Source organism: Stegodyphus dumicola, chromosome 7, assembly GCF_044657685.1.
Source record: "Stegodyphus dumicola isolate Sdum_Otavi_A_Nest chromosome 7, ASM4465768v1".
NCBI lineage: Eukaryota > Metazoa > Arthropoda > Arachnida > Araneae > Eresidae > Stegodyphus > Stegodyphus dumicola.
The window spans coordinates 14,470,513-14,487,809 of NC_140774.1; the positions used below are offsets into that span (position 1 = coordinate 14,470,513).

General features: G+C 32.9%; 1 protein-coding gene across 1 annotated transcript in view; it reads left to right on the plus strand.

Annotated features, from left to right (window-relative positions):
- LOC118183305 (acetoacetyl-CoA synthetase-like) overlaps positions 1–16,985 on the plus strand; it is a 73,942-nt gene extending 56,957 nt beyond the window's left edge. The window contains exons 15-19 of the mRNA XM_085821352.1: positions 1,270–1,395; positions 1,562–1,631; positions 5,264–5,322; positions 16,091–16,293; positions 16,655–16,985. Of these exons, the coding sequence (XP_085677478.1) occupies positions 1,270–1,395; positions 1,562–1,631; positions 5,264–5,322; positions 16,091–16,293; positions 16,655–16,798 (602 nt within the window). The 3' untranslated portion in view covers positions 16,799–16,985. The remainder of the gene's footprint in view (positions 1–1,269; positions 1,396–1,561; positions 1,632–5,263; positions 5,323–16,090; positions 16,294–16,654) is intronic.
- The last annotated feature ends 312 nt before the right edge of the window (positions 16,986–17,297 follow it).

The window sequence follows — 17,297 nt, forward strand, 5'->3', positions numbered from 1 at the left end:
TTACTCATTAGTTAAGCAATTCTACGCTGAAGAAACAGGCGGGGTACAGCGCTCTCTATAGGCTTTTCTTAACACATGTTCCACTCGCCATCCTGTTACCGTTCGCTAAACCGTAAGGTACTTTCAAACTCAATCTGGATGGTTACTGAGTAATAAAATAAGAGATTTAAAGCAATAAACATGTTGAAATCTTTGTTATATTTTAATGTGATTGATTTAAATGAATATATATTAAAACCATGAGATGTCTAATTATAAATATTCAGTTTGACTCTGAAATCATTATATATTTTTCTTTTTGGTGATAACTATTTTAAGTGGCTGATGGCGCGAACGGCTAGTTTTTAAAGATATAACATAACGAATAGAAAAATATACATGACAACCCCTAACCTTGCATCGGGAATTCTAAGGACATGTTGCTTTTAAATATTTTGTGATTTTGCTGTTTAACTGAATTTTATGTGGCGTTAAGTGCAAAGAACATGATATTTGATAATTTTATAATTGTTTTTTACGATTTTCCAAGTAAGAAATGATAATTATTCTTTGCAACAACAGAATTTGCTATACATCCGCTTTTTCAAAATGAACTTTCACAGTTTTTCGTTACATTTTATAACTTTCCAAGGAAGAAAAAATAATTAGCTAAAATATCCGTGCTTTTAAAACATAACAATTTTTTGTTATTTTTTTTTTATTTCCCAAGTAAGGCATTATAATTACACTTAGTTTAAACATCTGCGGTTTTAAAAGAAACTTAAACACTTATTCCGTTTTTTTAATAATTTTTAAAGTTCTGAATGATGAAATGGTAATTATATTCTGCTAAACAAGTGCAGTTTCAGAATGAATTTGTTCGTTAATTTCTTTTATAATTTTCCAAGAAATGATAATAATACTTAGCTAAACATTTTCAGTTTCAAAATGAAATTTTATACTTATTCGTACTACATAATCATATACTTATTACGTGATTATAACATAACTACATACTTATTTGTTATTTTTTATAATTTCCAAGGAATAAATGATAATCACACTTTGATAAACATTTACGGCGATTTCTAAATGAGCTTTACACACTGATTCTTCATTTTTTTAATAATTTTCCAAGGAAGAAATGATAATTACCTAACATCTGAGGTTTCAAAATGAACTTATTAGTTATTTTTTTATAATTTCTCAAATAAGAAATGATAATTATGTTTTCCTAAACATCTGCGGTTTCAAAATTAACTTAAACATTTGTTCGTTTGCTTCTTTTAGGTTGTTTCGTTATTGGAGAACGAGGCGAAGCGGTCATAGCAACTCCTGCACCCAACTTTCCCCTTTGTTTGTGGAAGGACGACAACAACAGAATACTAAAAGAAACTTATCTCACCAAATATCCAGGTAAAATTCTGAAAAAAAATTCAATATAAGGCTCAAACAATACAATGCGGAGATTTAATTAATCCGCGATGATCAACACGCCCACATTCGCAGCAGCAGTGTTGTTTAGATGTTTCTATTCCTGTGCATCTTCCAATTAAAAAAAATAATATCCCGTTTATTTCAGGCGTCTGGTATCAAAATGATGAATGTTGGGTCAATCCAAAGACGAAAGGACTGATTGTCATTGGAAGAAGGTGAGCGAAGACTGATGTTTTAATAGCATTTGACGAATAATCAAAGTTCTCGTAATCCTTTGGAAAAAAATAAATGTTCTGTTTTCCTTCATTAGAATAAAGTTACGAAAAATTCTAATGGAATATCTGGTTTCAAGGCAGCATTGCAATGAAGTTTGTTCTTTGCTTAACCGATGGCTGCACAGATGGAATGTTAACCTGTGATACTGACGCCGATGGTTCGAATCCGGAAGAAGGCATGAATGTTTGTATGCATATAATGTCTGTGTGACAAGAGAGCAATCAAAGTAAATGACGACCCGAGAGTCCTTGAGAGGTTATAGACGCCCGAACTGCGCTTCGGGCTATGTTTCCTCAAACGTGGGGTGGTAGGGGGTGGGAGTAACTCGCGACGCCTACCTGGGTTATTCGCTCCTGGAATTCGGAACTGTGATGGGAACATAGTTATGTACAGCAAATAACTCAGTCGGAGGTGCGGGTCTAGCGCTTCTACGTGCAGTTTAACCAATGTTTCCAATGTTGCTGTAGTTTTCTCGCGTCTATATTTCATGGGTTACAGAGTACAATGATGTTGTATTTCTGCTTTCCAAACCAATTTTGAGGAAGATGATCCCAAAAGGTGGTCTGAGGGTCTCTCACCCATGTCCTCAACCACCAAACTACACGAGAGGACGTTTGACTCGCCATATATTTAGAATGTCCCCATGCCACAGAGACACCATACATTTACAACACTATACTTACAAATATCCAGGCCTTCTTATGGGTTCAAACTTCGGTCCATCGATACGGCAGTCAGTGTCATTAACTACTAAACCATCTGGCCGGCAGTCTTTGAATGTTTAAACTGTTCAGACAGTTGAGCATTCTGAACATGTCTGTTCATACAGTGTGTAACAAATAACGTAAAATTCAAATTTTGTATGCTGTTTGCAAATGTGGAATAATTGTTGAAAATCAGGAATTTAAGGCTTACGTTTTTTAATTGGACTAAAAAGTATTTAAAATTTTATTAAGTACTTTAAGTATGATTAAAAGTTTTAAAATAACTACCCAAACAAAATACAGTTTTGCACTCTGTACACCATATGGTTCTATTTGTTGACATTTTCTGGTTTTCGGTAAAACATTTTACATAACTTCTGCTAATTTGTCACCAGAAACGGACAGATAGATATCTAAACACTGATGTAACGACAGTATAATCAATTTGCATGCAATATTCAGCAAAATATCCAGTAAAACTTCATTTAAATTCATTTGCATTTGGATCGCCATAAAGCATTCACAACGATTTTTTTTTTTTCTTTTTCGCTCGATTCATCCATATCTTGCTTCATAGAACTACACGTCTAAGAAATTTTTCTAGTAGATAAAAAAATCTGATGTGTACACCACATGACTTCCTTGTACGGAATATTAAATTATACGCATTTTTTCTTGCATTTCATTTAAACTTATTGGATTCAATTAAATCTACTTCGCCGACAGCGCATAAACAACAACTGAATAAATGAATTCTTTAAAATTCAATCTAGTATTTGTTTACCATAGCGACACTCTGGCGCTAGATTCACTTAACAGTATTATATTTCGTTCATATTATAATTCATAATGCACAAAATTTATATCATTTAAAGAATAGAATTATCTAATCATTGCCACATGTTCTATTCAAATACTATAATAAAGCTAGAACGATGTATAAAAGAAATTAAGCAAACAAAACAAAAAAGAAACAGTTTTTCACGGACGATTGGGTATTTCTCATTCAATTAATTCAGTTCTCACTTCGCGAGAAGGCAAAAATACATAAAAACTCAAAATATCTATATTAAGAATTACGGAGTAAATCTTAAACGACTATTTCCTCGAAAAAATCCAGAAAGGATTAAGCATGATTTAATTGGCAATAAAAAATGAAGGCGTTGTCTTTGTTGTTGGGAAGCTAAGTTTCTCTAGATTGGCAACAAATCCACTAGTCTGCTGTTTCAAATGTAAACAATGAATGGCCGCCATAAAAAAAAGGCTTAGCAGCACTTAAACAACTTTAAAATTGTTGATAATTCTAAAAATATCGCATACAGATTTACTAAAGGCATAAAAATCTTAATTGGAAGATAAAAACAACATAATTCAATTATTTGTAAAGCAAAAAATGTACAATTTACAAACATATACGAATAAAGAAACTGAGATCACTGAGCCGGGTAACAGAGTGGATATATATATAAATATATTTATATATGTTTGGTGCGGCCGATTGCAACCAAAATACGAGGTGCACATCTACATGTTATAGTAATCCTATATACAAAATTTTAACGTTCTGAGGCTACTCGTTTTTGAGTTATGCGAGATACGTACGTATGTACATACGTTCGTAGAGACGCCACGAAAAATTCTCTTCAGAATTAATTTTAAAGCAGTTTTATAATTTTTTGGAGGAAACGAGTCTTTTATTCTGTCCTTACGTACAGATATCACGCAAAAACATCGTTAAATTAAATTCGATAGGGGTCAAAATGGATATTTTCGTTGAAATATGCTGCCTGAAACTTTTCGCGATTACAATACTTCTGTTTTACTTCGTACAAGGAAGTGAAAAGAAGCAGCTATCGCAGTTGATTAAAGTGTATAAAATTAAATATGTTTCAAAAGGCCTTCCGTATATCCTTACGATGTATTTTGTAATGGCAAATAAATTCTACGTTTCATTGATGTAGCAACCCATCAGACTTCCTGTCGCGTCTAGTTGAAACATCAGTATTTAATTTAAACTAATTTAAACATCATCTTCGATTTAAAACTCATCAATAATATTTTTGTTTCATAAAGAGTGTCAACTCTGTTACTTGTTCTGCTCTAAAACATTTATAAGGCTTCAAATTATTTAAAAAACAGTTTAAATGAATTGTAAATTATAATTTAACTTAACTGAATATGATATGATATTTTAATGATGATTATGCTAAGGTATTTGAAAGTGACAAAACACACAGTGTCCTTAGGAGGAATGCTTTCATGGAGGATCTTTTAAAAGAAACTCATTTGTAGTTTAGGATTAACTGATATAACTATTATCAGTTATGGAATCTTAGTTTGGAATTAAAATTTTATGAATGTTATTTTAAATACTATAAATCTTATTATTTGAATTTCAAATTTCATTGATTTTAGTTAATTTAACAGTATGTTTTCTACTTAGAAATTGCGAAAACTATTTTTTGTAATGTTGAGGTGCAATAAACCATTATATACATACACGGTGTTTTGGAAGAGATTGGACAAGCTTTGATGGCTAAAAAGACATTATTTATTTTGAGGTATTTAACTAACACAGAGTAATCTAAAACCCCGTATCGCGTATATTTTTTACCATTTAAGATTAAATAGAAAGAGCTGGTAGTGACGTGACGCATCTTATACCACAGACAAATTACAAGTAAGCCAGCCACAAACTGCAATTCTTGTAACATTATTAGAAAAACATTAAATTAACCAAGAATCAGAAGCAGGAAAATTGCATGTGAGTTTTATTAATAAAAATATCTCACCTTTGGAACTTGCTGCAAAGATATGTTAAAGTTTATTTATATATCTAAAACTCTCTATTTAAATTTATCTTTCAGTGACGACACTCTAATACAAAATGATGACCGATTTGGACCTGGTGATGTATACTTTGCAAGTAAGTTATTTTGCCTCTTCAAATTAATTTTGTTGCTGATAGAAATTATTAAAACAAATATCAGTAGTGCCTAAGTAAAGATATTCAAATATGACAGGGACTGTTGCTGTCACAAGGTAGTACCCATGCACAATGATGTGTGTTCTTGGGGGAGTGTAGCCATTAACCCCACCTTCACATTTGTGCAATTAGAACTTGTTTAATTGTGTCTGGCAGTCATGAGAATGATGAGCGAAGAACAGCTGCCTTGGAGCGTGGATGTGTAGGGAAAGGGGGACCCCCGAGCATTATATGTTTAGCTGTCACATCACAAAATAAAACCATTGCGAAATCAGGTTGCCAGTCACACCAGAAGATATTAACTCCGATTCAGGCAACATTACCTGGCAGCTTTTAGAGCGCCTTAACATGATACAAAGGCATTCCTCAGTTGACTGTGCCGGCGGGGCGCCAACCCACCGTACAGCCCGCAGGGACTTCTCAGGTTTATCGTTTATCGCCATAATCCATCACACTGAGGGCTGCGGAGCCGCCTCCTCCGGCACAGCGCTTAAAATCTACATGAGAGCGTCCCCACCGCAAAGGCAACGGACACGACAGTACCAGTACGGTCCCTGCCAAGCCCGCGAATACCATAGGATGGACTTATGGTTCTAGTCCTGTGAAGTCTGATTATATACCCAACAAATCGAAGCTGGCAAGACACAAGTCCAGCCAGTGATCTGGGAGAACCCCTAGTCTCCTCCCATAAATGGTCGGTTCCGGAAATTCCCACCAGTCGATTCCCTGGGATTAGTTGCTCAGCGTCATTAGCCTATACGAGCCAAGGCTTGGACCAAGGCACCGTATAAAGTCCACGAGGAGGCTGACGCTGAGCTGTGGGAGACGCAAGCAGGCGAACCCGAAGCCATTCCCACAGTCCCTGCCCATCCATCAAACGCTGGGTCTCCTGCCTTCCGCCACTGCCTACGACGATCTCCCGCGCACGGTTCACGCCGCCTACAGTGGTTTCCAGCCGGTTCCGGACATCCGATCCCCGGGTCAAGAACCGGCATCACACCAGAAGATATCAGATATGTCCTGAGTGGGAAGCCGTAAAGACAAAAAAATCTTAAACACAATGATGCAGCTTATAGCATATGACAGAACATAGCTATGCCAAACTAATCTATTGATATATTTAAACATGTATCCATTAGGGTTCTCAATGAAGAAAACAAAATAATGTATGTATGAATAATGAAATATAAATAGAAATGAAGATATTACCAAAATATCAGTTGATATTTGGAAATAAAATAATTAGAATTGTATATAATGAAGTACAGGGTGCATGATGCAGAACGGCAGCATTGCGCGGCCTCCCAGTAGAAGAAAGTTGGGAATGCTACACATGTAGTGTATTCCTAACTGAGCTGTGTCCGAGAAGAGGCGCAGTATGCCCTTTCTTCGATGTTATGCTGGAACAGTAGTGAGACAGAGCAAAATCTACAAATGCATAGGCGAAATTCTGGTGTTCCATTCACTTTTCCCTGTTCTTTGACTCAGAAAAATGAACAAAAGCATTTTGAGCAAATTGTTCGAAGAAAAGTCCAGTTATCTGAAATTTGGCAGACTCCAAGCACAGTATGTGGAAGAGTGTTGCATGAGTGGATAAGTACTTCATGCGTACCCATGCGTTTGAGTGGTTTAAGCACTTCATTGATGAAAAGGAGCGTGTAAAGGACATCTCTCACTCCTACACACAAGGATCCTCTGATTCTTGAGAATAGGAACGCTATCAAAGAACTTTAGTGCTGGCAGAATAGAAGCCATTGCAAAAAATAAAGTGTACTATGTTATGTTAATTTATATGTCCATCGATTACATGCACGTTGACAGAAGACATGGGCAAAATCCAGATCGGATCAGAACCGTTTGATAACTGAAATAAATCAGTTCTTATTTATGACTCACCCTTCACGAAGAATAACCTAGACGAGAAGGTTAGAGAACAATGAATGAAACAGTGAACTGAAGGTGATTAGCGAGCATGGTTCAAAGAGTGGAAAGAATCGACAGCGCGGTGGAATAGGGATCGGTTACTGAGGCTGCAGCGAAGAGCGAATAGAATCGAACGAGCCGTGGAATCTGAAAAATCGACACAATCAAACGCTAACTCAGTGGCTTGGTTTCTTTAAATGTACTTTTGAGATTCAATAAAACCTCTTTTCTACACAGCTGAATTTTTTTGAAAAGATTTGGAAGTAAAAATGCAATTCACTTGGAAGGATAAACATTTTCTTCTTCCCTAAAACAGAAAGTTGGTGAGCTTCCAATTATCATCCTCTCTTTTTTCTCGGATCATGCATTCGCTCGCTTAGTAAGGACAGGACAGGACAAAGTGAGAGAAGCACCAACACATTGCCATTGGTAGAACTCGTGTCGCTTCTTCACACTAACCGTCTTGAGAAGAACACCTCCACAGGGCGCACTTACGCCACGCATCGGTATTAATTGAAAACTTATCATTAGGGCACACAGTACTTGTGGTACAGAGCATGGCCGGGTGATATAGTAGTAAACTGATTCAATTCGTGAAAAAATAGCAGATCTCTATCCTTGACAGGCTTTCTATAAAGAGCTTAAACTCAGTTTTATTGAGTTGGCCACCTCACTATTGGTCCTTGAAGGTCACATCAAGACTTCGGTATCTCCATTGCACCAGACAAACTTGCCTGAAAATTTTTCAACTAAAAAATTAAACGTGGTTAGGTACTGTAATTGTGGTTTACCTTTTGAGGCGCACAGCAAAATTTAGGGGATGTGCAAAATTTTCTAAATACCTTACACCTAATACTCATTCTAAGACAAAAAATAGCTCTGTTAGTATTACTAATTCTAGTTGGTACATCTGGTTTTCCATTATATTTATTGGCACCAATTGTTTATGCGTTTCTGTACTTTTCTTACCAGTTCTGCTGCTTCTGTGCTTATTTTACTCTAGTGACTTAATTTTCAATTAGCGTGACTTTTCAAAAACTTTTCGTTAGCGACGTTCTTTGAAATAACGAAGATTCGGACTCTTTTTCGAAAGTTTGGACTGTTTTCGTGTCTATGTACCTCACTCGTGTCTATGTAAATTTTCGCTCTTCAAATATATAACCTTTATTACATATAATTCAGACCGGTTTAAGTAATTACCATTTTTAATTGAAATTTTAATATTATCTTGATACTATGCAATAATTTTTTATTGTTGCATCCATTGAATACTGCTATAACTGAATTGGGTATGCACACATTTTAAATTTGCAACCGCTTTGTTAAAATAAGATAAACTTTTAATAGTTGTATAAATTAAATGTCTCTCTAATTTTTATATAAGTCTTATTTATGTATTTAAAAAACTTCAAAAGTTACACTAATTTTCTTTATTTTCTTCTTGTATTTTTTAATATTTAAATTTAAAAGAATTTGGTTGCTAACAATGCACATGCTCAAATATGAAACTGCGCTTGCTATAAATACATAAATATTTATTCCAGCCTATTGTAAGTCATTATTCTTATGTTTACTACATATATCATATTTATACTTTTATTTACTATAGTATAATGTTACCTTGAACGTTCCATTGATATGTATACCATGTTTATTTAATGATTTTGTAATCATATTCACTTATTACTCCTATAAATATATTTCTCTCTATTCAAGCATAAATTTTCTTAATTTTTGCTGTAATAACTAACTATCATATATCTTCATCATAAAATGAGTCATATCGACATGATGTCAGATAATAACTCTGATTACGACTTCGACCTTGCGACTGAGTCCATCGTAGATGGATATCATTCAAAATCAGTCAGATCGTTTCAATGCAATAGATCATTTTTATAATCAAGGAATTAAACTCTTGAAAACCAAAAACAAAACAAAAAAAAAAAAAAAAAAAAAAAAGGTTCGAAAATTATTGTCCCACTAAAGCTGCAAGACAAATTAAAACAGATCTTTGAAAACTTAAAATACGCTGAGATTAAACTTAAAATACGAAAGAGATCAAATCTCAAGTCGATAATTATATGCAAATATCCCCCTCTAAATGCACTTTGATCAACGAAAAAGCTACTGTGTCTAAAGAAAACAAATTTTACCAAATAACCACAGACTGCAAATTTCAAGAACCACAGACGGTTGATCAGCATCACGAAGAATTCCAAACTTGTCAACATCAGGATCATTCAGCTAGAAAATATCAGACTCCATCTACTCATCACATGTCAAATGACAGCTATTCTAAGTATAATGACAAACTACCATACACAAAATTACCAATGTTTTTTCTGTACCCTAAAGGTAATAATACAACTACCAAACTTCTAGAGGACCTAGACCAATGCCTTCCACTTGATACCCTCAACATAAATTTCGCAAAGATGACCAAACTCAGACGTGGTGGAATTGTGATGACTCTGATGTACACCTTCTAAAAGACAAGGTCTTCAACAGCAACGTCAAGGACGTAATTATGAGGATCTCAATACCCAGATTACCTAGGTGCAATCTACATTATGTTACCGCTCAATATTCAGAGCTAGATATTATCAACTTATTGACATCGACTGCAAGCCTGCAAAGTCATTCATTTACTCTTATCCGTAAACTTTCGGAACGCTCAGGAAACACATCGAAATAGATCTTAGAATGTACACCGTCAGCCTTCAATAATCTACAAAAATTAAAAACAATATCAATCGACTGCAAATTCATCCGTATCATGGAAAACAATGGAATTAGATGCTGCACTAATTGTCAAAATTTTAATCACAACTACAAATATTGCTCGAACTGGACCCATTGCATGTTCTGTGGTGAATGCCACCTTGTTACCCAGTGCCAGGATTTAAACTCAAGATGTATTAATTGCAAGGTAAATAATAACCATCTCCGTAGAAATTTTGATATATTCCATAGCGCAAATGACGTCAAATGTCCTTCCTATTATCTGGAGGGTGAAAAGATTAAATCAAAAATCACTTATTAATGGATTCCTTCTAGGACATAAAAATGCTATAAATAAATCTGCAAAGATCAAAAATCACACTCCCTTATGCTCTACAATACGTCACCTTCTATCTCTGTTTACACTTAATCTCAGACCAAAATTTAAATGGACAAAAGCTCACTCAGGTGTAACTGGCAATGAAATGGCAGAACAATTGGCAAAATATGCAGCAAATAATTCATCACTTCTTCAAAGGTTTCTACCATATCCTCTATCATATTTGAATAACCAACTAGAAGACGATATCAAAACCCTTTGGAAAGAAAAAATGGATCTCTGATACGACAGGCAGACGCACCTTTTTATTTCCTTCCAGAAATCTAATATCTACTGAACGTCCAATCATAATTATGCTCACAGGTCATGGTCCATTTCCTTTCTATCTGCATAGATTTGGATTACATTCTTCAAGCCAGTACATTTGTGGATACTATGGAACAATAGACCATTATTTGTTTCACTGTAAAATTACTAAAGAATTTCGTCTTAAACCATATAATCCAACATCTGCTCCACTTTGGTTCAAGCAAATCAAAAAATGCAATATAATTCGTAAAAATTTGCAGTCACTTATAACTTATCTATCTTTAAATTGTGACAATCTCAAAGCACCGTAAATATTTAAATAGCATACTCCCACCCACTTGGGAACTTCTGTATTCTGTAAATTTATCGATTTTCGAAAGGATTTATCGTTTTTCAAAATTTCGTGTAAAATGACATCATCATGCCTTTTCTGAATTTCTTATTATATAAAATCTAATTACCCGAATTACGTCCTCTCTAATCTTATTGTCTTCATCATTGTACATGTTTATATGTCAATTATCTTGACTTCGATTAATTTCTACTCAAATATTTTTAATTTAAAGACTACAATTCAAGGACTGCTCTCTTCTTATATTCAAGACCTACTTATATTCTCAAGGACTATTTACCTTTTACTTATCTCTACAGTTACAGACTACTCATTTATTTCTAGAATCTCTTCTGAAAACATTTATATGATTACCACTTAAATTTAAATTTTCTTTCAAGAAAATCATGATTATTATGAACACTAAGAAATTATAGACACTTCAATATGGGTCTTCTACCAATTTACTTTATAACCCCATTCTAATATTTTTCAACATTGAAACTCTAGAAAAAAGACTAAATATTCATTAGCTTTCAAGGTTTAGATATTTTATACCTGGGATTTGAAACTCTGAATTTGAATTACTTTAAAGAACTTATAGACTCTTGAGTTCTCGACTTTTATATATTATTCCTTTGTGCAGTAGACTCCCACTCATCATTATTAAGTGTATATTTTTTACAGATTTACTTTTTTAACTAGCTTACATTTATACATCTTATCAACTTATTTATGTAACTATTTCAGTGCTCTATATTATATTATTATCGTTCATTATATGTTTTTATCCTAATATTATTATACATTAATAAGTATATTATTATCTCATTTTATGTTCCTATTCCAATATTTTATTTTATTTTATTATTGTTCCTTAGATGTTAACGTATCTCAGATTTTATCATTCTTTAATAGTTATTAACTAATACATGTATCATTTATTCCTTTACTATTTTAATTATAATACATTATGATCATAACTGTCAGACTTCCTTAATAATTAACAATATATACGATATTAACACTAATCCCATATTTTCCTAATATTCACTTTTCAACTCTTCATCTCTTTAATCCCTTACATCTATAACACTAATAATCTTTAATGTTATTAATCTACTTCAGCTTTAATTATATTATTTTATGTTTATCATCATACTGTCAGATTCTACTGCATTATACGATTTTTTAAAGCATTGCAGTTTGACTAAGCTTACTATCAGATAGCAGTTTTACTCCTATTTAATACTAGTACTATGATTGTAAAAAGTTTTATTAATATTACATTTACTATTTCATATATTGATAATAACAATTCTGTTAATCATTATATCATTTACATTTAATTATCCTTATTATAATTTTGTACTATTAGTGTTGTAGTTAACTCTGTAGTTTAGTTATCAAGATTTTATAGCTGTAATTTTTCAACATTTATAACAGTGGTTCAATATTAATCATGTTTCTTAAGTCTTTCACTTTTCAAATTACTATCTATTCACCTCCTTCCCTTAGCACTTACCTTAAATATTTTTCTTCAATAAATTTATAATACTCATTTTCTTATTATTAATTATAATACTTCTTTTCTCATAATTATAAGATTATTCCTTAACTATAAGATTATTAGTTAGGAGATTATTAATTATAATACTTCTTTTCTCATAACTATAAGATTATTCCTTAGCTATAAAATTAGTAGTTAGAAGATTATTCCTAATATTTTTATTATTTCATTTATTATTTACTTTTAGTATATCTTTAATATTTATATCCAGTCTACATTTTATATTTTTCTAAATTTATTTAATGTTTATTCTATATTTAGTGTTTTTCTCATTCTTTTTTAATTTGGCTTAATTATTTCTAAATTATATATGTCTAAATTCTTTAAAATGTATAATGACATTTTATATTATCTTCAAAATTAATATATAAAAATCTGTAAACATAAATTTTCATCTTAAGTAACAATTCTCTAAATATTCATGTTATGAGCTTTATTGTAAATATTGCCATCTATGCAAATACCTCAAGACCTGAATACTCTATCTCTGTATGTCATATGTATATTTGCACAACCATTGTAACTTTGTAAAATTTTATTTTCAATCAATGCCGCTGATAGCGGATAGCGCTGATAGTTTCTATCGATAGAGCAGAAAAGCTGAAAGTCGCAATGACGCAGTAGCTGCTCTGCTGATGGTCTCCTGCCTATGTACCTGAACTTCAGAGAAATTTCTTTTAATTATTTCACAACTTTCAACCGTTTCTACAACAGATAAGGCCTCGTGCTTAGGCCCTGTGGTGCTCAGGCACCATTATACCGAGGAGCGAGTTTCCCTGCCTTTCCAGCGACGTCTGTTTTCTCTTGCAGGCTCTCGCACCACCGTGACAAAGGATCACTCACTTCGATTTACCTTTCCAAGCTTCCTCTCTACGGATTGCACGTACTTTCACGAAATATACAGCGTCAAGCGCCGAAGGGTCATCAATTCATGTGAACTGGTAAAATTGCGCTTCGCATATTAGACCAGCAATATTCTTATTCCTATTCTGGAGTTAGGGTAAATTCGTTCAAGAAAGAGAATTGCTTCTTTTAATTAGTTCAAAAGCGGATCGTCCCACTTTAGTTGACACATGCAAAAGAAAAAAAAAAATGATGCGCATCCAAACTACCAGTTCTCTCCTATGGTGGTTTGGATATGAAGGGGGACGCATTCTAGAAGGCCATAGTGAAAGTCAATGAAACCTGCGTTCTTTTTTCAATTGCAAGTACCAGGCTCAAATTCCACCAGAAAAGAATGCAGTATCTAGAGAAAAGTACTGTTGCGATCAGTTTTCAGGATCGAAAGTACATGAAAAAGCTGAAAGAACGTTTGCAAAAATATATCGACTTTGGAGGGGAGTACATTAAAAGATGGACGTTGTTCAACTGTTTCATTCGCAATAAAGGTTTTGTAAAAAAAAATCCCTTCCTGCCTTATTTGAACCACCTTGTATATAGGATTAAAATAATATAATAAGAGTTAATTATAATAAAAGTAACTAAATGAGAATATTAGTAATAAACATACTATAAAAGCAATAAGTGACATATTTTTTCCATGATACCAACAGACGAAGCCAGCAAGTTTTAACAGAAATAATCTAGTCTTGCAGGTACATTTTATTGTATTTTCATTCCTTATAAATAAAGTGCAGATACATCACAACGAAATTACATTCATTCCTCTTTGGTAGCTTTTGCAGTTAGAAATTTTACATAATTACTTCTTGTAACTATGAAAAGAAATGAATAATAAAGCTAGAATGATGTATAAAAGAAATTAAGCAAATAAAACAAAAAAGAAACAGTTTTTTACAGACGATTGAGTATTTCTCATTCAATTAATTCAGTTCTCACTTCGCGAAAAGGCAAAAATGCATAAAAACTCAAAATATCTATATTAAAAATTACGAAGTAAATTTTAAACACTTATTTCCTCGAAAAAATTCCATAAAGGATTAAGCATGATTTAATTGGCAATAATAAATGAAGGTGTTATCTTTGTTGTTGCGAAGCTAAGTTTCTCTAGATTGGCAACAAATCCACTAGTCTGCTGTTTCAAATGTAAACAATCAATGGCCGCCATAAAAAAAGGCTTAGCGGAACTTAACCAACTTTAAAATTGTTGATAATTCTAAAAATATTGCATACAGATTTACTAAAGGCATAAAAACCTTAACCGGAAGATAAAAACAACATAATTCAATCATTTTTAAAGCAAAAAAATGTACAATTTACAAACATATAAGAGGAAAGAAACTGAGATCACTGAGCCGGGTAACAAAGTGGATATATATATAAATATATTTATATACGTTTGGTGCGGCCAATTGCAACCAAAATACGAGGTGCACATCTACATGTTATAGCAGTCCTATATACAAAATTTCAACGTTCTGAGGCTATTCGTTTTTGAGTTATGCGAGATACGTACGTACGTACGTACGCCGTACGTACATACGTTCGTACAGACGCCACAACAAATTCTCTTCACAATTAATTTTAAAGCAAGGAAGTAAAAATGAATATTCCCTATTATGAATTACACTTTTCTTCATCTAATAACTCGCTTTAAATGAAATCATTCCCACTAGAAGGTGAGCAACAAATAACATAAATACTTAACAAATGAAGCAAAATTGTGTTGCCAAACAAAAGCACTTATACTACATGGAGAAAGAGCAATTAAATGAAGAAAATCCAAAAGATAAATTAAGGATCTGATTAAGAAACAAGAACTCAAAAGCAGACAGTATATTTTTCAACCGGGTAAATTTCTGAAGTTTTTACCCATGTTAACGTAATTATTTGAAGAGTTGAAGCCATTTCTTTCCAGATTTCACATGCATTGGATTTTCACAAACTTGCACATATTTCTTGCTCGAAAAGTACATAATATTTATTGTTACATATAATATATAATGATGTTTATTATCCAGGATTAATCTATTTATTATTTGTTCTAAATGAAAACTTCGAATTTTACATCAAAGTAAGGAATTTACCCAAAATATTTCAAAAAAAACTAATATTATTCTTTTTGGAACAATTGTTTTTTTTGCAAAATATTGGCAGCGCAGTCCGAAACGTTCGAAGACGTATCGGTGAATGGTCAACGACTGCAACACGAAACATCTCCAAATATCTGTAGCACAACCCGGAGGAAACTTTTGCACTAAAATGCTTGGCTTCTGAGCCCTCCACAGGAGTTTCATTTATCAGCTTCAAATACAAAAAGACCTTAATTCCTAAACATGATATGGCATGAGACTGGAATAGCAAACGCTAAATCCTATATCTTTTCACTATAATGTATCTTATTTGTAGTATTTTTTTTTCAAATTTCCATAATCTTATTTGTAGTATTTATCAAGTTTCCAAGTTTCCTTTACTTAATATAATCAGTTATTAATCCTTATTTTTAATACTTTCATGATTAACAGTTTGTCTTCATGCAAAACTGTGATGCGATTCCTGGAAAATTTTCAGCTTTTGAAAAAAATCATTTACGTTTGTTTCTTACTTTTAGTTCATGAGATGGAAGAGATTCTTGATTATATATGTGTGAGTCAGAGTAGAAGTGATGGTGACTCAAGAGCTGTTCTGTTCGTCAAGCTAAAAGAGGGCAGCAAATTTACACCAGAGCTCAAGGAAAAGATCTCAAAGACCATAGAAAGGGAATTGTGCATCGACTGCGTCCCAAAAGTCATTCTAGAGGCTCCGGATATACCTGTAAGGAAAATCACATGTTAAAGTGATTCGCAAATATATGTGTAATTTAATGTATGATGTAAATATTCGGTTATACAAGAAGTGATACAATGGATATTAGTGATATTGCAATGACTTATCGTTCATTGATTTTGATTAAAATCAATGAAGTATTAAATTAATCGGAGTATTCATTAAGGGAATTAAAATTACTGGGAATATGAATCTCTTAAAAGATTAAGCTGTATTTATCAGTATCAAACGCTACTGATAAATTATTCGGCAAATTAAAAATAATATTTCTTTTTACTTATGAGTGAAGCAGTATGACTAATAGTGTATAACAAATAACTAAAATTACATTATTAATTTTTTTTTTCAGTACAACGTGAACAACAAGAGAATGGAAGGAGTTGTCCGGCAGATTGTAGCTACGAATGAAGTTCCTCAAGTCAACAACATCAAGAATCCGGACTGTTTGAAATATTTTTGCGATATTCCAGAACTAGTAAATTATGACAAGTGAAGAAACGTTTCGAAGTCCACCTCTTAGGCGTAACTTAAGTGCTATCTTGCACTATTTATTTTAGGTTTGACTTAAACTATATTCTACGTGTTAGTTTCCACCGCAAGTTAACAGTGCTTTTGTAACGCACAAATACCGTGCGTTTCTGTTAACTATTTTGAATTAATAAAGGGTTCTTTTTATCCTTCGTCTGAGTCAGTAGTTTTATTCACGCCTATGCGAGAATGCAAGAAAGTTGGAATTCTACTTCCACTCCAATTTTGAGCCAGGGGTAGTGTCCAGGGTTGGCCGAGGGTCATTCATAAACAAACCACACGAAAGGACATACGATTCTTTAATTTAGGAAATAAAATGACTAATTTTATGTTAAATAATATATATTTTGCGAGTCCGTTTATAAGTTTATAAGTCCGTTATTATTTTCCAGTTGGAAAATTCCTTGAAGATTTACAAGCCTTTGAAGAAAGATAGCATATAAATTACGTTAAAGTTGGATAAG